The 23,218-nt window shown below is 42.3% G+C and overlaps 2 protein-coding genes across 5 annotated transcripts; one reads left to right on the top strand and one right to left on the bottom strand.

Annotated features, from left to right (window-relative positions):
• Positions 1-437: 437 nt before the first annotated feature.
• hexb (hexosaminidase B (beta polypeptide)) lies at positions 438-10,916 on the top strand. 3 transcript variants are annotated; one of them, XM_077011217.1, is made up of 14 exons: positions 438-782; positions 885-1,033; positions 1,513-1,578; positions 2,303-2,349; positions 2,713-2,823; positions 4,310-4,411; positions 4,627-4,759; positions 5,337-5,517; positions 5,817-5,903; positions 6,023-6,095; positions 8,739-8,916; positions 9,627-9,717; positions 9,882-9,986; positions 10,176-10,916. In XM_077011217.1, the coding sequence occupies exons 1-14, from the start codon at positions 538-540 to the stop codon at positions 10,237-10,239; spliced, it is 1,632 nt and encodes a 543-aa protein (XP_076867332.1). In that variant the 5' UTR covers positions 438-537; the 3' UTR covers positions 10,240-10,916. The 3 variants fall into 3 exon arrangements, 2 of the variants coding, with proteins under 2 accessions (XP_076867332.1, XP_076867333.1); XM_077011218.1 differs by lacking the exon at positions 8,739-8,916 and adding an exon at positions 6,891-7,065 and having other exon boundaries at positions 439-782; XR_013132241.1 differs by lacking the exons at positions 9,882-9,986; positions 10,176-10,916 and adding an exon at positions 6,891-7,065.
• Positions 10,059-18,948, bottom strand: gfm2 (GTP dependent ribosome recycling factor mitochondrial 2). 2 transcript variants are annotated; one of them, XM_077011214.1, is made up of 20 exons: positions 18,629-18,948; positions 18,473-18,533; positions 18,334-18,379; positions 18,026-18,123; positions 17,822-17,947; positions 17,598-17,686; positions 17,387-17,475; positions 17,176-17,236; positions 16,912-17,097; positions 16,083-16,163; positions 15,842-15,990; positions 15,216-15,356; positions 14,884-14,983; positions 14,584-14,782; positions 14,010-14,086; positions 13,561-13,699; positions 12,374-12,559; positions 12,098-12,213; positions 11,685-11,867; positions 10,059-11,263 (listed from the first exon to the last, which is right to left on the bottom strand). In XM_077011214.1, exons 1-20 carry the CDS (start codon positions 18,662-18,664, stop codon positions 11,135-11,137), a joined length of 2,292 nt encoding a protein of 763 aa, XP_076867329.1. In that variant the 5' UTR covers positions 18,665-18,948; the 3' UTR covers positions 10,059-11,134. The 2 variants fall into 2 exon arrangements, with proteins under 2 accessions (XP_076867329.1, XP_076867331.1); XM_077011216.1 differs by having other exon boundaries at positions 18,026-18,091.
• Positions 18,949-23,218: the final 4,270 nt, after the last annotated feature.

The raw sequence follows: 23,218 nt of genomic DNA, 5'->3' as shown, positions 1-23,218 counted from the left end.
GTCAGTCTTTGACAGTGTGGGTTTGATGTTGTAGCTTAGTATTGCCTATTGATTTATCTTGATAATGCATTCCAATTCACTGATTTTAAAAGAAGAAACATTAAAACTTTTTTTACTGCATTCATCACAATCCAGATTAACATTACTGGATGATTCATCTGTAATTAAGGAATCATAAACAAAAAAAAAGAAATTAAGACCAAAATTGCTAATTATTTTTTGCACACCATCTAATATATTTGCATATAACTAGTCATATACAGTGCTAATCATAACAAGGAATGTATAAAACTATATATACAGTATAATTATTATTTATTATTATTTTTGGATTTTTTTGCAGTTTTTGAGCGTCACGTGCTGACTTTTATTTTGACGGAAAGGTCATGTGACCGTTGAGCAGTAGCGCTGCACTGATTGGCTTGGTGCGGTCGGTCTCACGACTTCCCACGTTAACGCCGCTTCTGATCCACATACAAAACGAATAGGCTCGTCACACTAAAAGTCAGCTGACTGTATGCGGGCTGGAAAGAGAAAATGCATGCACTAACGTTAATAAGTTTGGGGACGGTGTTTTTGACTACGTCTTGTAACGGGCGGTTTTTTGACAACCTGGAGGAGAGGTATAGTGAGTCTGAGGACGTCTCCCTGTGGCCCCTGCCGCGGCAGTTTCAGTCATCCCCGGCTGCGTTCAAACTCAGCGCTTCTAGGTTTGAGATCGTCCATGCACAAGACTCCACCGCCGGACCAAGCTGCACTCTACTTCAAAATGCATTTCGCAGGTATTGGAAATTCATACATTTGTGATTATTATAAATGAGCTCGACATGCTTCCTGTCAGAAGCCACTGTCTTAACCGACTCACTGTACTTCCTCTCTCACAGATATTTTGAGTACATCTTTGGTTATCTAAATAAACAAGCAACACTCCCAAATGAGGTGTTTGATTCGGAACTAACGCAGCTCCAGGTGTTGATAACATCATCCGACCCGGAGTGCCACGGGTACCCGAACCTAAAAACAGATGAATCTTGTAAGTTTGAAAATTGTTGTATTCTTTACTGCTTCCTTGATGCAGACCATATTCACCATAATATGACAGTGACACAAACCCATTCTGTCCGAACCACCGTGATCCAATAGATGATCTGACTCTGTATAAGAATAATCTGAATTTAAGTGCTTTGACTATATTGGTTTACATTTGCAGTTTACAAGTTGCATTTTTAACACTAAGGGCTGAGGCGGGCGGGACGCGGTGGTAGGGGTTGTTATTAATGCATGTTATTGTTAATAACGTTTGGGATTGATCTCGGCAAAACATTTGTTACTAAGCAAAAAAGTAGACCTACCTAAGCCCAAGATCTGTGTGGCAATAGATTATCTCCCACTGGTGATCGTTTTTGTAGTGGTCAATGAATTACCAAGTGAAAGTTGGTAATACACTTAAGAAATCAATGAAGTATTTTGTGTGACACTTCACCAAAAAATGTATATTAACTGTTTATGCAGATCAGCTTGAAGTGGACGAACTCAAAGCTGTTCTTAAGGCCCCCAATGTATGGGGAGCATTGCGGGGTAAGCCAATTCCATTGCTAGGGTCTTGTTTCTTAAATAATCTAACTTTTGTAAGTGAGGTCAGTGATATTTTTTATTTATCTTGGGTAAAAACAGCCTGACTTCTCGAAAACATCGCACATATGTTACAAAATATTTTTATTTATGCTACCATAGTACTGTTCTATTGTAAGTGTTTGGCCCATGAATATAGTAGGCTGTTAGCTTAGCATGGCATACTCACTTGGTAAGACTAAGTTAGTAGGTATGTGGCTAGCTAGTTTTGTTTAATATATGCTGTGAATTGTAGCATTTATTTATTTATCTTCAGAAATCTATGAAATACATTATTTACATATATTTACATGTATTATATGATTATATATGTATTATATTATTATATATGTATTATATTTGTCTTTGCTTCCTTTTAATGTTTCTTTTTTATTTATTCTGTAAAGCACTTTGAGTTGCAAGTATGTATGAAAGGTGCTATACATATAAATATTATTATTATTATTATTATTGAGAAACTATGTCTGTGAAATTAACCAGTTTACCCCATGAATTTTGTAGGGCCCTATGCCTATATGTGATTGATGTATGACAGTCATGTGTTATACTGTGGATTAAATTAAAATATAAAATTACTGTAGGACCTTTTGTCAAAGTGCGGTCACACAATTTGTCTTATGGTGAGACATTTATTACATAGACTTTCTTCATGACCTTTTTGATGTCTTAGGACTTGAGACATTCAGTCAGCTGGTGTACGAAGATGACTATGGAGTTGTGAGTTCACTCTTGGTTTATAAATGCTCTTCAGCCTCATAGATATGAGCAGTTTTAAATGAATACTCATACATTTGTAGAAACATATATGCTAAGAGAAGACTTAATTAAAGCTTCAAGTCTCTTAGTTATAATTGTCCATAGATTTCTTTTATAAATGTTTCAAGTCAATAGTTTTTTTCTTGTGTTTTTCCCAATACAAAGAATTGCATCAAACTTTGTGTCCATAGAAAAACCCTGTACACTATGGACACAATAAATAAAGTAGATAAGGGATTTGCATCCCTTAAAAAAATGCATAATAACATTATTTGAAGTGTAAAATGGCAAATTAATGTTTTGTTTCATTTCTCTTGTGACCAGAATAACATCAACAAGACGAGCATATCGGACTATCCTCGGTTTGCCCATCGGGGCATCTTGCTCGACACATCTCGCCACTATGTACCACTCAAAGTCATTTTGGTCAATCTGGTAAGCTAAAGCCACAGTGTGTGTGTGTATGTGTATGTGTGTGTGTGTGCCTTTAACGAACTGTTCGCACAATGGTGCCACAAATGACTCATTAAGGTAGGTAGGTTTGGATTCAATTTGAATTACAGTTTTCGTTTAGCATCAAGTACAAGTGGTGAAAACTTCCCATTGTATGAATAAGTCTTCTCATGGATCACCTTTGCTGTTTGTTTTTTTGTTATCGTACAATAAGATTACGGTTTGAAACATTGTTATTAAAAAGGTGCCTCTCCTGTAGCTCACCTGGTAGGACAGGTAGAGCAGGTAGGTACGCTAACACATCCAGGGTCATGGGTTTGGTTCCTGGGAGCAGATGTAGTGTCTTGCTAATGAATGAGAGCTGTTCGGGAAAAGCATGGCTACCAAATACAGAAGAAAAATCTAAATCTTCGCCAGTGGCTGAATGAAGGGATGTATAAAGGAGTCCTCATTTATAAATGTCAGATCAGTCACATAAGAAAATGAAGAAACATGCTGCACCAAACTATACAATGTAGATGTATGTATAGTAGATGATAAAGACCCCTAACACGATGAAATACAGTATATATGTAGTATGTGTACTATAATAAGGAACAAGGAAATGCTGCTATTTTTGTTCAGGGGACCATCATTCTTGTTGCACATTCAGGAAACTCACCGTGAAGAATGTTGAACATTTATGAGGTCATGTGGGCTTCCTTTAGCCTTTTCAAAAGAAAACCCATCCATTTGTAAAGGATGTATAAGAAGCTCTTCACTGTTTTCATTTCATATGAAACAGTGATTAAGGTGCAGCTACCGCCAAGAATAATTCCTCTTTATATATGCAGACATATCCAGCTCAGCTAAAAGTCAGTGTGTCAGATTCCACCTTTTCACCTTTCCACAGGAAACAGTGGGTCTGCTCCTCTTGTTTTCCAAGCCAAATGATGAAATAATGGAATAACATGCTCAGTTTACCGCACTTTCCTTGTGCAACTTGATACCAAATGCAAGATAGTTAGCAGGAATACGCAATTACTTTTATTTTGCTATGTTCAATTGATTCATTTGCTTATGAAGTTTTATTTCTGTTCCTAAGAGATGCTCCTCATTTTTTTACAATTTTTCATTTCGGGTCCATTTTACTTTAACACCCATAACCTTTTTTTCCTGTTTGCATTGGACCTAGAGGTCTTGTATCTCACCCTTATACATGCTGCATATAAACCATTAATACTACATCTTTGGGAAAACATAAAGGAAATGATCAGAATCAGAAAAATCGGCAAACTGTATGGAACAATATCTTTTTGGCTCCTTAATTTGTAATGTAAAATTAAAAAGATGATCTTTTAATGCATTATGTTATGACATTTTGTCTGTTAATTGTTAATTATAAAATATAAAATAATATTTATTATTTTATATCATATATAAAGCTGCTGCCTCTCTTCAACCAGTCACCCTCTTGCTGTCTTGGCAGGAAGTCATGGCAATGAACAAGTTCAATGTTTTCCACTGGCACATTGTGGATGATACGTCCTTCCCGTACGTGAGTCGCACGTTCCCTGACCTCAGTCAAAAGGTTAGTTTCCCTGAACTGGGGAAGGAGCCTTTCAGTTTCTTCCATTTGAAAATTATAGAATAGTTTATCTTATTTTAGAATTTAAAAAGCAGGTTTGGGAAGACTTGCATATTTCTCTGGCTAGCCTGCAAATTTGGGCTGGTCTAGTAAATAAACATTTAGGCTTACGTAGAAGATTTTTCCTGCTCACAGTATCTGCTCTGGTGTTATTACAGGGAGCATTTCACCCTTACACACATGTGTACACCCCATCTGATGTGAAATTGGTCATTGAGTTTGCTCGCATGAGGGGTATTCGGGTCATCGCAGAGTTTGACACTCCGGGACACACCCAGTCATGGGGAAAGGGTGAGCGGAAAAGCATTGGACCACCAACTTGTTCTTTCTTTTATTGCTGCTTGTGGATGTGATGCTATGAAGGTAAACGTGTGTAAGGGTTTATGGTTAAGCACTTACATTTACGGCATTTAGCCTCTTCAACCAGTCTGATCCAGCAGCTTACAATCGCGACCAAGTACAGCTCAAGAAATTAAGGGTTAAGGGCTTAAGGGCTCAACAATTGTAACATTTCAGAGGTGGGGCTTGAACCAGCAATCATCTGATTACAAGTGCAGTACCTTAACTGGTTTAGCTTGTCATGTTCATACTGTCCTCAAATGGGGAATATTTACTCCACATTACCAATATGTCTAACAATAAATGAGAGCTTTTGGGAATTGATTATTTTTATTAATGCTATCTGGTTCCTCTTGCATTAGCAATGTTTTTGGGTGAAGTATTCTTTAAAGGCTCCTGATCAAATATGTAAAACTTTATTTAAGTTGTTTTTGGTTCAAAATGAATGTAACGTTTCAAAACATTTTGTTTTGTTCTGCCTTTTTTATTAGATTAATGCAGTAAACAATTTATCTCCTTTGTTGTGTAGGTCAGACCGACCTGTTGACGCCATGTTTCTCTGGCAGCCATCCATCTGGTACGTTCGGCCCGGTGAACCCCATCCTCAACTCCACTTACGACTTCATGACGAGCTTCTTCAAAGAAATCGGCACCGTCTTCCCTGACGCCTACATCCACCTGGGTGGAGATGAAGTTGACTTCTCCTGCTGGTGAGACAGGTCTTTGTTCAGTACAGTGTGCTCCACACTGAACCATTAAGATAGCAAAGATGATAAGCCAGGACTTTCTGAACACGTATTGCGTAAAAGCACATGGCCTCTTGAATACGTCCTGAAAATTATGGATTTTAGTTTGATACTGCAGTCATTTTACTGCAGTTCTTGTTTGAGTGATTATAACCAAGGATTGTTTCTTTGGGCTTGGTTGACCTGTTAAATTGTCACCATATGATGTAGCATTTGCTCCACGTGATCTAGGACACTAACCCTTCAGTGTCTCTCATTGATAGGAAGTCGAACCCAGATGTTCAGAAGTTTATGGAGCAACAGGGCTTTGGCCAGGACTACAGCAAGCTTGAATCATTCTATATTCAACGGTAAGAAGTACCTCTCCTTACCGACAGGTATAAAAGGTACAACCATTTTAAACAACATTAAGGTATTAAAAAGCAAACCAAACTGGTTCAGCTCATGTGTAACTTGCTTCTAATTACAGGCTCCTTGACATTGTAAGTTCTACTAATAAAGGCTATATGGTCTGGCAGGAGGTCTTTGATAATGGGGTTAAGGTAAGAAAGATTGTGTATGTATGTAATTGTGGAATTATGTGATGAATGTCCAGATTTGACTGTAATATCCAATTGTCAAGGATCATTCTAAGCAAAATCACTGGGTCTCAGTAAATGTCAGAAATCATGTCATTCGAAGAAAGAATGTGATGTCAAAAGTACCATTTGGTGACAAAAAGAAGGACAATTCGTTAGCCAGATTAAGCACTTTTTGAGAACTCTTAATTATTTCACAATTAGGGCTTTAATTTGGAATAAATGTCCTTTTAATAAAAAAAATTAAAGAATGGCTGAAAATAAAGCAGCCATATCATGTATTGTGCACATTTTACTGATGTTATTTTCTCTATTAAGTTAAATGTTGCACACACTCACTTTATTTTTGCATTAATTGCAGAAATTTTAGATGACGCAAAACAAATCTGGGAGCCTGTCTGTACTCCCTTTCCTGGGTGAAAAGTGACCCAGTGCTAATATGGTATCTTTGACATTACTTGTATCCAGCTGCCCTCTTTATTTGGGTGGTTTATTGTGGGATTGATCTCATACATATTCATAATAACTTTTCATGAATTTACTATGGATTGTAAGTTCCTTGTCATTTGTATAAATGTTCACCTTACTGAGTTTTAAGAACATGCTAACTATGCTCTGCTCTGGGAGATCTGACTTCCCCCACTCTTAACGTGCCTTGCTGCTTTGCCTTGCCTTGCTGCACAACCCCTGCATGCTATGACCTATACTTACAGCAAAATAGATGATCGTAGAAGCCAATGAGTTGTGTGCTTGTTCTAGCTGAAAGGAGATACAGTGGTGGAAGTGTGGATCATGAACAAATTGAAGGAGGAACTTCAGAACGTGACGGGAGCGGGTTTCACCGCCATTCTCGCTGCCCCTTGGTACCTGGACTACATTAGCACTGGACAGGACTGGAAGAAGTACTACCAGGTCGAGCCGCTCAGTTTTGATGGTTGGTTTGCTCATTGGATCGTCTTCATTTGGCCCATTTTATTTTTTCAAGTTGAAATAAGTTCACACTGATGTTTTATTTGTTATTGCCTAATGGCTGCATTCATGTTCGATAGATAGCAGAAATCCTGTCGGATTTCACTGCATTACCTTGTTTTCCTATCTAAGAACCTTAGAATTAGAAGGACCCAACAGGATCAGACCTTAGAGGATGTTCTTTTTGGACTTTTTAGTTTTAATACCTCCTACAATTTTTCATGATTCAAAACGTAAGGTCTTGCTTCCCCCTGGACTTCGTTTCAGAACGCACACTTGAAAGGACCTGACCGGCTGGCAAACATCTATTGGTGTTTGAGGTTGGCAGTAATTTTGCTTCAGTTTGGTGTTGTAGATATTGGAGCTTTGTCACTTGGACTTGGTATTTAGTCTTTTGATCGTTTTGCCTTGTATGTAGTTTGTTTTAGTGACACTGATGGAGCACTAACTTTATGTTCCTGCCTCTTGCTATATGCTTTAGTAATCCTTTTACTGAAAGCATTTTTTAAATAACCATTACACTAATGTTTCTGAATAATAGCAATCACTTGTGATAGTGTATTATTAGCCATTTACCATCACCATCTGAGCATTTGTTATTTATAAAACATACATTAGAAGGATTTGTGATTTGAGAAGCATATTAATGCTAATTTAATAAATGCATATTTATATTGCAGCAGGTAGTAATTACAGATGATTATAAGCTCAATCACATTTAATATATAAAATAACCAATCTTATCTCCCATGGGCTGGCACAAAGCCTCGTGTACTTAACAGCTCCATCATATATTATCATAAGATGAAAATATAATCATTCTTGAAGAACCTTACATATAAGGAAAATATTGAGCAAAAATATTTAGATTTTTTTTTTTTTTTAATCTAATTTAAATTAATCAACACTGATGCACAAAATGTTTTTATAATCCCTTCTTATACTAAATACTACCAAATATAATCTCTTCTTATATTAGTAATGCATGAGCCCAGAGCGTAGTGCTGGACATCAGATGTAGTTCTGCAATCCTCAAACCGATCTGCTTCTGGCTTTGCTTATTCGAGACCTCTGGGTTGTAATCACATTGGGCACATTCACTCTTTCAGCTTTGATGGATGTATAACATTGTTTCTGTAAAAAACTTATTTACTATCCCAAGGGAGGATATTGTGGTATGTTCCATATACATTCCATCACCCAGTACGATGATGAATCCTATTTTAGATGGAATTAGACTTAATCTGTTTATGGCACAATCCAAAAGCATAGAATCTACAGTAGTAAGATTGTTTCTTTACAGGATGGTTAGAGTTACATACTCAGTAGTTTCAGTCTAAATGCTTAAATCCAGTTTGCAGGACATGTGCATAAATGAACAGTTACCACAATGTCACTGGACTAAGTGTGCTGTGCATAACACACCAGAAGAACAACTCGCTGTGAATGTGCCTTTTGACTGATCACCCAGTTTGGTGAACTTGCTGAGATGAGTCCCGACCGGAAGCAAACGCCGTCCTCTTCTCTCCCAGCTGCTGCATTGTGAACGTTCTCCCAGTGGTCTTGCCTGGAATACGGTGCATGCGTTCTTGCAGATGTGCGGTGGTGATGGTTGTGTGTGTGTGTGTCTATGCGTAGCTGAAAGCAGACACACAGATCCATGTGTGGAAGACGAAACCAGAGTACCGGGATGAGATGGCACGGGTAACCGCGTCTGGCTTCCATACCCTCCTCTCTAGTCCGTGGTATCTTAACCGCATCAGCTATGGCCAAGACTGGCAGGAGATTTACAAAGTCGACCCTCAAAGATTCAATGGTGTGTGAGGCTGTGTGTGCTCACCGCATGCAATACTAACTGCTGTTAAAGAACGTTAACGTATTGTGGCCTTTGCAATATTGGTACTGTGGAGTCCTACAATAAGAGGAGGATATAAAGTTGACCGAGATCTCTACAAAGATCTCCACACCAACGTTAGCTGTATGGTTTTTTTTTGTACATTGTTTGTTCTGGAACTGTAGATATTTAAAGCCTTTCCCATTCAGCTTTTAGTGTATTAAGTGTATTATGGCCTTTGTGGCTAAATCTTGTCAATGTTTTTGTCCTAACTAAAAATGTGTTCAGAACTTTGGTAGAACCTGCTACCAGAATGTGGAAACTTTTAAAAATTACTTTATTTTTACTTCTACATGATGAAATAACTGTACTTAAGGAGAATTTTGTGTTGGTATTCTAGTTCACCAGGTGACAGTTGTTTAAAGATGCTCAGGTGCAAAGCGGATGTGTTTGTCGTTCTAAAACACTAAAACGTGTTTTTCAGCTTTGCACTGACCTATATATGTCCACTTGTAAGCCTGTTTAGTCTTCATCTGTTACAAGTTGCCGAGTCACGACTTAAGACTGTGTAAGGCCTGACGAAAGAGCCTTGCAGTAGTTACCTAAATCACATATTTTTGTAAATGGTCTCAATTTAAATAAGTAAATAAGTAACTAATTAACTTTGTGTCTCCATGATGCGACTCCCTTAGGTACATCGGAACAAAAGAAGCTTGTGATTGGTGGAGAGGCCTGTCTCTGGGGGGAATTTGTGGATGCCACCAATCTCACCCCTCGTCTGTGGTAGGCCTTTTCTTAACAGTTTCTATGCAGATCCTAAAGTGACAAATCAAAATGATAATGAAATATGCAAATGCAATATGCTATGCTAATAAGATAGAGGGTGAAGAGAGAAGCTTGAATTGTGTGTGTGTGTGTGTGTGTGTGTGTGTGTGTGTGTGTAACAGGCCCCGGGCCAGCGCGGTGGCGGAGAGATTATGGAGCGATGAGAGTGTGAAGGACCTCGGCAATGCTTACACTCGCCTGGTGAAACACAGATGCCGGATGCTCAGGTATGCCACAAACCTCCAGGCGATTGATTGATGGGCTTCACAGTTATGTGAATCTGAACGTCGGGCAGCATCTGCTGTCATTTCTGTTTTATTAAATACTACTGGTGCAGTTATAAAGTGAACCTTTAACACAAACAAGCATACGCGTTTTGCCTGATCCTGAACTATTTCTGACTCTGTCCCCACCAGGAGAGGCATCCCTGCTGAACCTCTGTATGTGGGCCACTGTCCTCATGAGTACAGTGGCCTGTGAGCGCTGAAGGGTGGAACTGCTACCATGTGAAGAAAACATACAACCTCCAATCAACATTCTCTGTGCACTGAGACAATACTGATGATTTCGTTTTGAACTTTTACAGAAAATGAAAAACTTGACCTGCACTTTCTTTGGTAAAATACGTATCATGCTTCTGGGAGGCAATATCGTACATGTAGCTATCATCATTTTAGTCGTATGAACTGCTTTAAGCCCTAATCTCACAGGATTTGTTTTACATGGAAAAAGCGTTTTTGTTTTAGTTCTGATTTTGATTTTAGACTGGCTGGTCAGTCATTTTTACTGACTGCACGCTCCTGCATCAAAGATTCCATTGCCCTTTACCTCCTGTTAAGTGTGTCAATATTCCATCATATCCAGTGGATAAATAGTTTATCGCATTCGAGTCTGTCATATAAACAGTGTTTTATGACTCGCATCCTGAAGGTGAGCCAGTCGCTTCAGACAGTCGCTTTGACTTTTAGTCAAGTCAACCCCAGCTAAAACCAAGATCTCTTACCCCGTACAGACAGCCTGTTGAAACAACATTACTCCACCACCAACTCCAGCTAAAATGAATCCCATCTGAATAGGGCTTAAGACAGTGATTAAAAACAAAACTGAAATGTCAGTTATGTTTTAGAATTTTCCTAATAAAAATTTTTATCTATTCATTCCATGTACATCGCTTCCATTGTGTCACATATGACGTTTGCATCAGCAGTCCACAATGACCAGTACTGCTTTATCTGCTACACTGGGCTGGGCCTTTCTCTGGGGAACAAGACTGATAAGAATGGATGAAAAGGGAAACTGGTGGAAACTTACATTTTGAAATTCAAAATAAAAGCTCTAGCACACAAGTCCATTTCTAAAACAAAGAGAAGCGACCTCAAGCCAGGCCGGCCATCTTGTTGAGCAGTGTGTTCTGGTCCTGAGGGTTCATGGGCTCATAGCTCGACAGCTCCAGAGAGAACGTGGCATTCCCAGAGGTCAAAGTGCGCAGGACAGTTGAGTAGCCCTAGAGGTATCGCACAAGAATACAGTTAAGATTCACGATCATGTGTATGTTCCCCTGTAGCACTTTTGGTAAGAGACATTGACTACATACAAAAAAACCTCTTTAAAGGTGCCACAGAACAGAAAATGCTAGGAGAGTTCAGCACATGGACTGACGTGCCATGAACCTCAAACTCTTATCACCTCCATCCACTGTAAATCCAACATAAGGAAAACAGGATCGTAAACCAGATCGGATTGTTAACATTTATGTGCTCTGCTGTAAATGAGCCAATCAGAACAGAGCTCATCAATTATATGGTCTCACCAAAAACAAACAGAATAGATGCCCTCTAGGGCACCATTAAATCTCAATCCTAATTCAAAACACTAAACTAGGACAGAGACATGGGCGATTCAGAGAGACCAGACTCTTCACTTACCATCGTCTCCGCAAGGGGGATCATGGCCAGAAGGACCTTGTTGTCGAGACGACTCTGGATATCGCAGATACTCCCCCGGCGCTGGGCGAGATCTCCAAGAACGGGGCTCAGGTTCTCCTCGCCCACAGTTACCTCCAGTGACATCACAGGCTCCAAGATCTGCCCCCCTGCCTGTTTCAACGCCTACAAACACACGCACACCACATTCTGCAATGTCCAAAATCCAATATATGAATTTTACACCAACACATCATAAAGACTGACTGTGATCTGTTCTCTTTTTTTTTTGGACATTTGTTTTAATGCTCCTGTAGCTCCTCCAGTAGATTCGGTATCATAAGCTGCTAAGCAACAGCAAGATCATAAGTTCAGCTCCAGGCAGAACCGTCTACTCACGCCAGCGCACACTGTACCTTAAGCATACACCGGGACACAGAGGCAGACACCATGGCCAGTGAGGTGCCCGGTTCTATGGCCACACCGCGGATCTCGGTTCTCACTCCCTGCATGGGGAACCCCAGCAGAGGACCTGCAGAACACAGCCCAGACGGCCCAGAGAGGAGGTGAAACGGAGAGCTGGCATGCAATCAAACCAAGAAAGCGTCTATAGTTTTTAAAATGGTACACTTATTAAAAATTACCCTTGGTTTAAAATCACTGTTCTAGTCCGAGACGAGACTGCGGATTACCTTGGAGGTACGCACTCTGGACACCATTGTGCACCGCTTCTTTGATATCAGCTGGAAGTTGGGCTTCCACTTCCTCTGTAAAAGTGGTTCGACAGGAAGTGTCTGCAGGAGACTCCGTGCAGGGGCTCACCGCCAGCTCTACACTTACAACGTGCCTCTTCTCACCCAGTGTGCGGTCCAACGTGTCTGAAGAAAAGAGATTCACTTCTCTGAAAAGTTTGTGATGGCTTATAATGACAATGCTATTGTCTACTGCAGTACTGTGGTATTCAATGGCCATTTGTACACTGTCTCTACTGAACAATCTCATTATTTAACATGTGATTAATTCACAATTGAAAGCTCATGAACTACTTTCCATAATTAATTACATAAATAATCTGAGTGCAAAGATGTTAACCAAGCACGTCCTTGCTAAACTGGTTTACATCCATTTGAATTTGTATTGGTAACACTGTGTAAAATCTTTGGGGAGTTTTTTTTTTTTTTTAATAAACATACGACAAAATACGATATCCTTGTATAACAGTGTCTTTCAGACCCGTTCTCAAAGCCTGACAATTTGTCTTTAGCTCTGTCGAAGCACCCAGCACGTCTGAACAAAGCTGTGAAAAACCCCTAACCATCTGGATCAGGTGTGCTGGGATCTAGGTCATCACTCACAGATCACGCAGAGATGGCACGGTTTATATCTTATGTACAAACTGCTATCACAACCATAAAACAATACAACAGTATATTATTATATATATTATATATAAGCCAAGAAATTCATTCCTTGAAAGCCTTGAATTCTTCTTTAGTGATCTGCTTTGCTACCATGTCTGGGTAGTCTGCTGCTTTCTGGACATCTTTGGGACAAGTTGCCATATATTTGCCACATTTATTTGGCAATGGCAACCCACTCATCCTCATAAAACCGGTCAATCCTCAAGTCAATGTGATTCTTGAACTGTGCTGAGCAAGCAGTGCTTTAGTCTTTTGCCAGGATATAATCTAGATCTAACTAGGTCACTGCATGGTGTTACGGTGCTTTTTATAACTAATGTTTGTCTGGGGTGCCGGTCAAAGGTAAATCTTTTCCAGATTCTAAATCTAAATCTAAACATCCATAACCTCTCGCTTCTCCATATCTCAAGGACATTGAACCCTATGACCCTGATGTACTGATTGGTCGGACATTTTACCTGTTATGCTTACTGACTGGAGGATGGTCTCTCTGTAGGCCACCTGAAGAGGTCCAAGGTGTGTTTCGATGTTATACTCTCTCCTAATGCGGTCGTGCAGAATCTCGATATGAAGTTCTCCCATACCACACAGGACTGTCTATGTAGATCATTTACAGGAGAGCGAGGTATATAACCAACAAGAGAGGAGATGTGAAAAAGGGAAGTTAGCCATAATGCCCACATGGAGAAAAAACCCTGGGCGAGACCCATAGGCAAGAACCCTAAATACCCATAACAGCATAGATGGCTATCTATTGGTGAATGCTAATAACTCGTGATTTTCTTAATGTAACAGGACACTTAATGTTATTTCATGGCTGGCACTAATATCACTGATTCACTGTTTAATCTCTTTCTGAATGACATCTGCCCTCAGAGACACATCACGCTGTGCAGCAGACAATCACCTGTCCAGAGTCTTGGTCCATCCTGACCTTCAGACTGGGGTCTTCCCTCTGCAGACACTTCAGAGCGTGCTCAAGGTCTGCACAGAGCCCGGAGAAAGAGCTCATCATCATCATCATTCAGCAGCAACTGAATACCTCCTTTAGTACACCATGAGTCTACATACATTAACGTATGGTTCAAGGCTAAAAATGGTCTAAGAAAATAACATCAATATCAATATGTTTTAATTGTAGTGACAATGATGAATTATCGAGATGATGAAAAATGATCTTCTTTAAGGGCTGAAATGAGGAGGCATATTCCACAGCCCTGGGACTCTCCACTGCCCCCTGGTGTTCAATTTCGGATCTGGAGATCAATCACTTCTCTCAAATGGATACGTTTTACATTAAAGTAATGTGATTTATGGCTATTAAAGAAATGAGTTCATGTGGATGCATCATCGAGCTCATAAAATCTCTCGCATTCGGGTCCAACTAGTACGGGTTACCCGCCTGCCCTGACCTCTACCCACAGCTGTACTGGGGGAGAGTGTAGCGTGTAACTGGAGGGCCCTCCCCACTGGTCTCTTACCTGCCTGTTTGGCCATGGTGGGCGGTTCTATGGAGCAGAAGAACACGGGCTCGGGAACCTCCACCCCGGCCAGCACCACGCTGCTCACCTCTGGGCCCGAGCTCTTCTTCGTCCCCCTGGCATCCGCCTGAGCCTCCGCCCGCCGGGCTGCTGCCAGAGCCGAAGCTCTGGACGAGACAATGGTGTCGCCCGTCACCGTCTGGACACGAGACACGAAGCGCCCGAGCACCGACGTGTGAGTGAGTTTATAAGGACCGTTCCTACAAGGTTTTAATTTCTGCTTCTAATGAACAGGACTACCTGTTTGAGGCCCACGGCCAGGGCGATGTTCCCTGCGGACAGTGAGGGGATCTCCACCGGCTGGTCGGCAAACGGCAGAAGCAGACGGCTCATTCTCTCCCTGCAGAGAAGATGAAACGGTGCATTAATACAACTTGCAGTTCAATCTCATCAGACTTCCTTCAAATTGTAGGATCATCGAAAGGTCGTAAACACCTGTTTGTAAACATAGCTATGGTTCTAATCGTAGTTCAGGAGCAAAATATCCTATGATCTAGTAGAAGGTCAGAAGATCATATGTTCTAGCATCATATCTTCAGCGACCAGGGTCCTCCAGTGAGGTTTGTACCTACGTTCCGTTTCTGTTGATGTTGTGTACGGCTGACTGAGCTTTCATGGTGCCAGAGTAGACCCTCAAAAACACCAGCGGCCCCCTCTGCTTCTCATGGACCACTTTAAATGCCAGCGCACACAAGTCATCGTTATACCAGCGCCTGAACACATGTGCACAAAACACACACACACCCATGCACTCCTGTCATGCCACAGTGTGGTGTCTCTACTGAACAAGTCTATATGTGCATTGTAGACAAACAAAACATATTCTTCTTATATATATAACATTATATTGATGCCTTCTGAACAACACTTATTGGTGTGATTGATTATTAAACAAAATGGCTGCTAAAAAGCTTCAAGAACAAAAGCTCGAAATCTGGATGGAAACTTTACCCAGAATGCCAAGCATGGCAGCAAGTCTCCATTCCAGTGTTCTCACCTCCACTTCAGTTTTCAGAAGCCAGTATTTGCTTGGCACCATTGTTTGTGACCTTGTGGGGATGTCTCTCTTTCCCACTGCCACTCAATGGTGCTGCCAATGTGAAAACGCTGGCCGTCTTTCTTCCACTGTGCCCCCATGTTGTTTACAGGAAGCAGCCATGCCTTGCTTTAGGGGCAGGGGCCGTTTGACTGGACTTACCCCAGGTCGTGGTTCCTCTCGTTGGGGGCCGGGAGGTAGGCTGTGATGGCGTCCAGGAGGAGCTGAACGCCTTTATTCTTCAGGGAGCTGCCGCAGAGGACGGGCACCGCCCTCCGTGCCAGTGTTACTCGCCTCACGGCCTCCTGCAACTGTAGAGACATACGACCCATGAGGCAGCAGCAAGGCCTGTGAGATCGGGGGGAAGGAGGGTGGGGTTACGCTGCAGGGGGAGGGGCCTTACCTTCCCAGCAGGCACCGCGTCAAAGTGGTCCAAGTACTCGCCCAGCAGCAACTCAGCAAAGTCGTCATCCACGTCTGCCAACTGCACAGAATAAGCACAAGAGTGTTTCTCATTGTTTTGTACACTGTTCCAAGAGTAACGATTCTCCTGTTCTCTTACAGCGACTGTATAAAGGAAGCTAAAATGCTAAGTTGGCCTGAATGTACTGTCTAACCAAAGCAGCAGAGATTAATGTTGGATTAGATGGTGTAACAGGGTGCTTTTATCTTAAAGGGGCAGCATTAGCCAACGTCACAATTGGCTAGCAATGAACTAACAACATTACAGCTAGCAGCACAAGCTCTGAGTGTTAGCCACTACAGCACTGGATGGACTGTTCTATGAGCGTCCCTCTGGCCTGACTCACAACACCTGTTCTATGAGCGTCCCTCTGGCCTGGCTCACTGCACCTGTTCTATGAGCGTCCCTCTGGCCTGACTCACAACACCTGTTCTATGAGCGTCCCTCTGGCCTGGCTCACTGCACCTGTTCTATGAGCGTCCCTCTGGCCTGGCTCACTGCACCTGTTCTATGAGCGTCCCTCTGGCCTGGCTCACTGCACCTGTTCTATGAGCGTCCCTCTGGCCTGGCTCACTGCACCTGTTCTATGAGCGTCCCTCTGGCCTGGCTCACTGCACCTGTTCTATGAGCGTCCCTCTGGCCTGGCTCACTGCACCTGTTCTATGAGCGTCCCTCTGGCCTGGCTCACTGCACCTGTTCTATGAGCGTCCCTCTGGCCTGGCTCACTGCACCTGTTCTATGAGCGTCCCTCTGGCCTGGCTCACTGCACCTGTTCTATGAGCGTCCCTCTGGCCTGGCTCACTGCATCCAGGAGCTCTGGCTCGTCAGTTGAATCGAGCCCTCTAGTCTCGAAAACACGGCCGTCCTCCATGCCACCCTTCGCCGGCCACGTCATTCGCTGCTTGGTGATCAGGTCCACCAATCCGATGAACTCTCTTCCGGAGCCAATCGGAATCTGAGGCATATACATAAATGTGCCATTTTAGGGCGGTTTAGAATGAGAGTGATTGGCTGACTACGGACAGAGGCTTACCTGAAGAACAATGGGATTGGCCTTCAGCTTTGATTTGATGCTTTCTACAGAGCTGCTCATGCTGAAGAGATGAAACAAACACCAGATCTGTTAGCTTTAAAAACCACAAACAACATTTGGCAATAGAAGCATGTACAGTTTGTGTATATACATATAACCGATATGTGGTTGTATCACTGTATAGGTGCAGTGTTTTGTGTGTGTGTGCTACCTGGCTCCGGGTTTATCCATCTTGTTAAGGAAGCACACACAGGGCACTTCATGTTTGTCTGCTTGTCGCCACACCGTCATGGTTTGTGCCTGCCAGTCAAATAAGGGAGATACCCATACACAACGAAGACCACAAAATCATTATTACCACCCCTTAACCAAGGGGGCGTTGGACTATGTATATGTATAGACAGTATTACGTTACGGCTAACCTCAACTCCTGCTGAAGCATCAAACACAGCCACTGCTCCATCCAGTACACGGAGTGCTCTCTCCACTTCTAGTGTAAAATCCACATGTCCTGTAATGGAAACCACAGGAGAGTCAGTATACGTGTTTATATTTTGTGTGTGTGTGTGTGTGTGTGTGTGTGTGTGTGTGGTGATTTTAGGGACATACCGTAACACCTCTGAACGCGAGGCGTATGTTTTCGTACCTGGTGTGTCTATGAGGTTAATTCTGTGCTCCCTCCAGTCGAAGGTGACTGCAGCTGACTGGATGGTAATCCCCCGTTCCCTCTCCTGAGCCATGTAGTCCGTCACAGTGTCTCCGTCATCCACGTCTATGCAGCAAAACAGGCAGTATCAGACCTCCACTCCAATGCAGTCACCTGTCCCACGACACCTCCACCCAGCCTCACCTCCGAGGGCACGAATGTAGCCAGAGTAATAGAGCATCCTCTCTGTGGTGGTGGTCTTCCCTGCATCTATGTGGGCCATAATTCCTATGTTACGGATTCTACAAATTAACAGATAATATTATATTACTTAGTTCTGAATGCTTTAGATGTAGATACAGTCACATGTTGGTACTAAACAGTGCTAAAGCCAAAGAAACAGGAACAGTTCATGAAGTGCAGCCAGTGAGACTTCAACAAGTCCTAAATGTAATTGCAAAAATTACTGCAAAGCATTCTCTAGTGTAAACACAAAACTAAAACTGGCGTACTTGGAGATGTCTGGGTTGACCACAGATCGAAGGGATTTAACGTCATCTGCAAAAAACAGTGAATAAGTTTGTTCATCCATCATATAATTCAGAACAAAGGGTTTTTTAAACCATGTTTGACAAGTCCTACCCTGCTCACCTTTTAAAAAGCCGTAACTCCTTTTCCACTGCGTTCTGAAAATTCTGCATTGTCTCACAAACTAAAAAGTAGAGACAAACAACACATAAAAAAACATGAGGTCTAGTTATTTAACTAGTCAGCTATCAGTTATCTAAAGCTGCTTTAGACTCTTACCCCTCGCAGGATGCTAAATGTCACCCCGAAGTGCATCGTTCAACTGGCGGTATAATCTACACAGAGATGGTCATGGTTGAGAATTACACCATCACATAGGGAAGATAAACACCGCTGCTCTCAGAAAACTATTCATTTATGGCAAGTCTGTTTACTTTATTATTGCTGAAAGTGCCAATTTTCACAACTAGATAGGGGTGAAAACGCAGTTAGGTTTTCCCTCTTTATTAGAAATGAGTTAATTTAGTTGTAGCACTTGGCTAACAGCTAACTACTGTAGAATGACATTCACATGGTGCTCCGCGAAATAAGTCCCCTGGAAACAAGGATAGAGTCATTCCGTTCCACTGATAGAGGACACGTTTAAAACTACACGCGTACTGCGTGACACCAATGTACTAGCTTCGTTGCCATTGCATGACTGTGTATTATAACTGAATGAAGGTAGCGAAATATTATGTCCAACACGAAGTTTAATTTTATAAGGTAAAATACATAAATTGCAGAAAATCTTAAACTGTGCCCTATTTTGACAGGGCTGATTAACAGTTCACGCCAGAACGCAACACAGAAATTTAGATTTCCATCCAAAAGACATGCAACTTTTCTAACACCAGACGGTCATATATAGATTTTAGCCTGGGATGTTCGGCAAAAACGAAGATTTGTTTAGAAACTGCAGGCAAATGCCCATAATTACCAGGAGGGGGAAGCAACTCGCTAGTGTGTGTTTCTGATTCTGAGAGCAAGCATCCGGAAAACGCTTCTAAATATTGCGTTTGGGTGTTATACCCACAGTGTGGTAACATGTGTGATGTGTGTAACTACGTGATCTCCACAGACAAAATCTTTAAACGTGGCTCCGTCGTAGGACGCCACCTTTGCCACAAGTCAATGTGTGATATCTCACAACCAAGTTCATATGGGTCTAATGGGTAAGTGTCAATCATCATCATCATCATCATCTTCTTCTTCTTGCAGTTCCCATTTAGGGGTCGCCACAGCGGATCAAACTCCTCCATCTGGCCCTGTCCTGAGTGTCCTCCACTGACACACCAGCCACTCTCATATCCTCTACCACTGCATCCATAAACCTCCTCTTAGGTCTACCTCTCCTCCTCTTGCCTGGAAGTTCCATCCTCAAGACCCTCCTACCAATATACCTCTGCTCCCTCCTCTGTACATGTCCAAACCATCTCAATCTCACTTCTCTAACTTTATCTCGAAAACATGCTACATGTGATGATCCTCTAATAAACTCATTTCTGATGCTATCCTTCCTTGTCACTCCAAATGAGAATCTCAACTTCTTCATCTCAGACACCTCCATCTCCCTCACCTGTCTCTTTGTCAGTGCCACTGTCTCCAGTCCATACAACATAGCAGGTCTCACTACTGTCCTATAGATCTTTCCTTTCATTCTAACGGACACCCTTCTATCACAGATCACCCCAGACACTTTATGCCATCCACACCACCTTGCCTTCACTCTCTTCTTTACCTCTCTTTCACTTCTTCCATTACTCTGTACCTTCGACCCTAAGTACGTAAACTCGTCAACCTTCACCAAATCAACTCCTTGTAACTAGACCTGTCCACCGTCTGCCCTCTCATTCACACACATGTACTCTGTTTTACTCCTGCTCACTTTCATTCCCCTGCTCTCCAAAGCATATCTCCATCTTTCCAAGCTCACCTCCACCTGCTCCCTACTCTCACTACAGATCACAATGTCATCAGCAAACATCATAGTCCAAGGGGACTCCTGCCTAACCTCATCCGTCAGTCTGTCCATGACAATTGCGAACAGGAAGGGACTCAGGGCTGATCCCTGATGTAGTCCTACCCCAACTTTAAACCCGTCTGTCATTCCTACAGCACATCTCACTGCTGTCACACTGATCTCATACATATCCTGCACCACCCTCACATACTTTTCTGCTACTCCTGACTTCCTCATATAATACCACAGCTCCTGTCTCGGTACTCTATCATAAGCTTTCTCTAAGTCTACAAACACACAATGTAACTCCTTCTGTCCTTCCCTATACTTCTCCATTAACACTCTCAAAGCAAACATAGCATCTGTGGTGCACTTAGCTGGCATGAAACTATACTGCTGCTCACAGATCTCTACCTCTCCTCTAAGCCTAGCTTCCACTACTCTTTCCCAGATTTTCAGGCTGTGACTGATCAACTTTATTCCCCTGTAATTACTACAGCTCTGAACGTCGCCCTTATTCTTGAAAATCTGCACCATTATGCTTCGTCTCCACTCCTCAGGCATCTTCTGACCTTCCAAGACCTTCTGTTAAATAACCCAGTCAAAAACTCCACTGCTGTCTCTCCCAAACATTTCCATGCCTCCACTGGAATATCATCCGGTCCAACTGCCTTACCACACTTCATTCTCCGAATTGCAGCCCTTACTACTTCCTCCTTGCTCACCTAGGGCACTTCCTGATTCACAACCTCTACCTCTTCTAACCTTCTTTCCCTTTCATTCTCTTGATTCATCAGTTCCTCAAAATACTCCTTCCACCTTCCCAAGACACTCTCCTCACCAGACAACACATTTTCATCTTTATCCTTTATCATCCTAACCTGCTGCACATTCTGCCCATCACGGTTTCTCTGTCTGGCCAATCTGTACAGATCCTTTTCCCCTTCCTAAGTGTCCAACTTCTCACACAGCTTGCTACATGCCTTCTCTTTAGCTTCTGCCACTGCTCTCTTTTTTTTTGGCCCACCTCCACCCCCCATCTTTGGAGGACAACTTTGTTTTATGTACAGATCAGATGATAACAACTCTATAACATAGTGATAGTGCAATAGTGATAACAATAATTGGGGTTAGGTGGACCATGAGAAGATATAGAAAAGAGGAGAAGAGAAAAGAGGGGGAGAGAAAATAAAAAGGGAAAAGACAGAAGGGCAGGGAAAAAAGACAACCAGCTCAAATGACCACTGCAAAGAAGAGCAGAAAGTGTACCCAAGACATATAGCACAAATGACTGTGATGTATGTGTGTGTTTATGTGCAACCTAAAAGTGCAACATAGGATAAATGTACGGAATGTACTTACCAGCAAGGGTAGAAAGCTGCGACAACATTCCCCCAGAGGGCGGAGGTAGGCAGAGAAAGACCCGGATTCCACCTGCCCACGGCCCCGAAACCCCAAGGCACGCCCCCTCTGGAGGGGAGCAGTAACCACAGGGGAACAGTCAGGAGAGGACCGGGCACGACTAGCCCCCAGCCCAGAACCAGCTATCCTCACACATACACTCAACCTTTAGCTTACGACACATCTCCTTGTACCTCTGTCTACTTTCTTCATCTCGCTGAAAATCCCAATTCTTTTTAGCCAACCGCTTTCCTCAACTTCCTCATTCCACCACCACGACTCCATGTCTATCTTCCTCTGTCCTGAGGTCAAGTACCTTCCTAGCCACATCCCTCACTGCATTTGAAGTCTCATCCCAGGTATCCAGAACACCACCACCATTACCCAGTACCTGTCTCACCCCTGAATTTTACACCACAGTCCTCATCCTTTAACTTCCACCACCTGATCTTAGGTTCCGCTCTCACTCTCTTCCTCTTCACCTCCAAAACCATCCTACATATCACCATCCTATGCTGTTTAGCTACACTCTCCCCTGGTAACACCTTGCAATCACTAACCTCTTTCAGGTTTCAGGTATCTACCCAACACCACCTCATCACCACTGTTCCCTCCACCAACATGTCCATTTAAATCTGCTCCAATAACCACTCTCTCTTCTTTAGGAACCTGCAAAACAACTTCATCTAACTTTCTCCAGAATTCTTCTTTCTCCTCCACATCACAACCTACCTGAGGAGCATAAGCACTGATGACATTCATCATCTCCCCATCAAACTCTAATGGGTAGGTGTCAATGTTCTATATATTAATATAAATTGTGTTCATGTTTTCTGTCTTTTGGGCCAATAGATTAGAATCTTTTGCCGAACTTGTACCAACTGTACAACATAATCCTTTAAGGCTATACACGTATCAGCATAAACATTTTAGATAATCCAGTTAGACGCAAATAAAAATTTAAATTTGTTATCTCTAAGATCTCCTTTTCCGGATTCTGTTTCCCTTATGAAAAAGGAGGATTCATTGTCCCAGGGGTAATTTAAAAGATGCCCCCCTCCCACCCTGGTCTCAGGGGTTGTGTATCACCTCTATTCCAATCAATGAAGCCTCTGGGGCCCTTGGAGGAATTAAAGTGGAGCAAGCAAACAAGATGGCAGACACATAGACACACATGAGCACAGGCGAATGCCGAGGTGCTCATTACTATGCATGTGCACCAACACACACAAACCTTTGTGTTCCCATTCATAATAGGTGAATATGTTAATGTGTGTTGTTGCTGTATTACTAATGTGGGAAAACTGAAACTTAAAAACCAAGACAAAAGACATTTCAGCGTAGATCCTCTTTCAAAATGTACAACACAGAAGTTAAAACGGGAAGCTTGCGCCGGTAAAGAACATTTTGGTAAATTCAAGAATACCCACTTCACAGTATCATCGTGGAAAGCCCCTCTAAAGGAA

The sequence above is a fragment of the Brachyhypopomus gauderio genome, chromosome 7, assembly GCF_052324685.1.
Source record: "Brachyhypopomus gauderio isolate BG-103 chromosome 7, BGAUD_0.2, whole genome shotgun sequence".
In the NCBI taxonomy this organism is placed as follows: domain Eukaryota; kingdom Metazoa; phylum Chordata; class Actinopteri; order Gymnotiformes; family Hypopomidae; genus Brachyhypopomus; species Brachyhypopomus gauderio.
Note: the sequence above shows the minus strand (reverse complement) of the source record. Positions and strands in the feature narration are given on the sequence as shown.

Coding starts and splice junctions, on each gene's coding strand:
- hexb (XM_077011217.1), top strand. CDS start 538: ATGCATGCACTAACGTTAATAAGTTTGGGGACGGTGTTTTTGACTACG. Junction 4,412..4,626: donor TCCCTGACCTCAGTCAAAAG/GTTAGTTTCCCT, acceptor GTGTTATTACAG/GGAGCATTTCACCCTTACAC. Junction 6,096..8,738: donor TCTTTGATAATGGGGTTAAG/GTAAGAAAGATT, acceptor GTCTATGCGTAG/CTGAAAGCAGACACACAGAT.
- gfm2 (XM_077011214.1), bottom strand. CDS start 18,664: ATGCACTTCGGGGTGACATTTAGCATCCTGCGAGGG. Junction 15,357..15,841: donor GAGAGGAACCACGACCTGGG/GTAAGTCCAGTC, acceptor ACATGTGTTCAG/GCGCTGGTATAACGATGACT. Junction 12,214..12,373: donor CCAGAGTGCGTACCTCCAAG/GTAATCCGCAGT, acceptor TGTGTTCTGCAG/GTCCTCTGCTGGGGTTCCCC.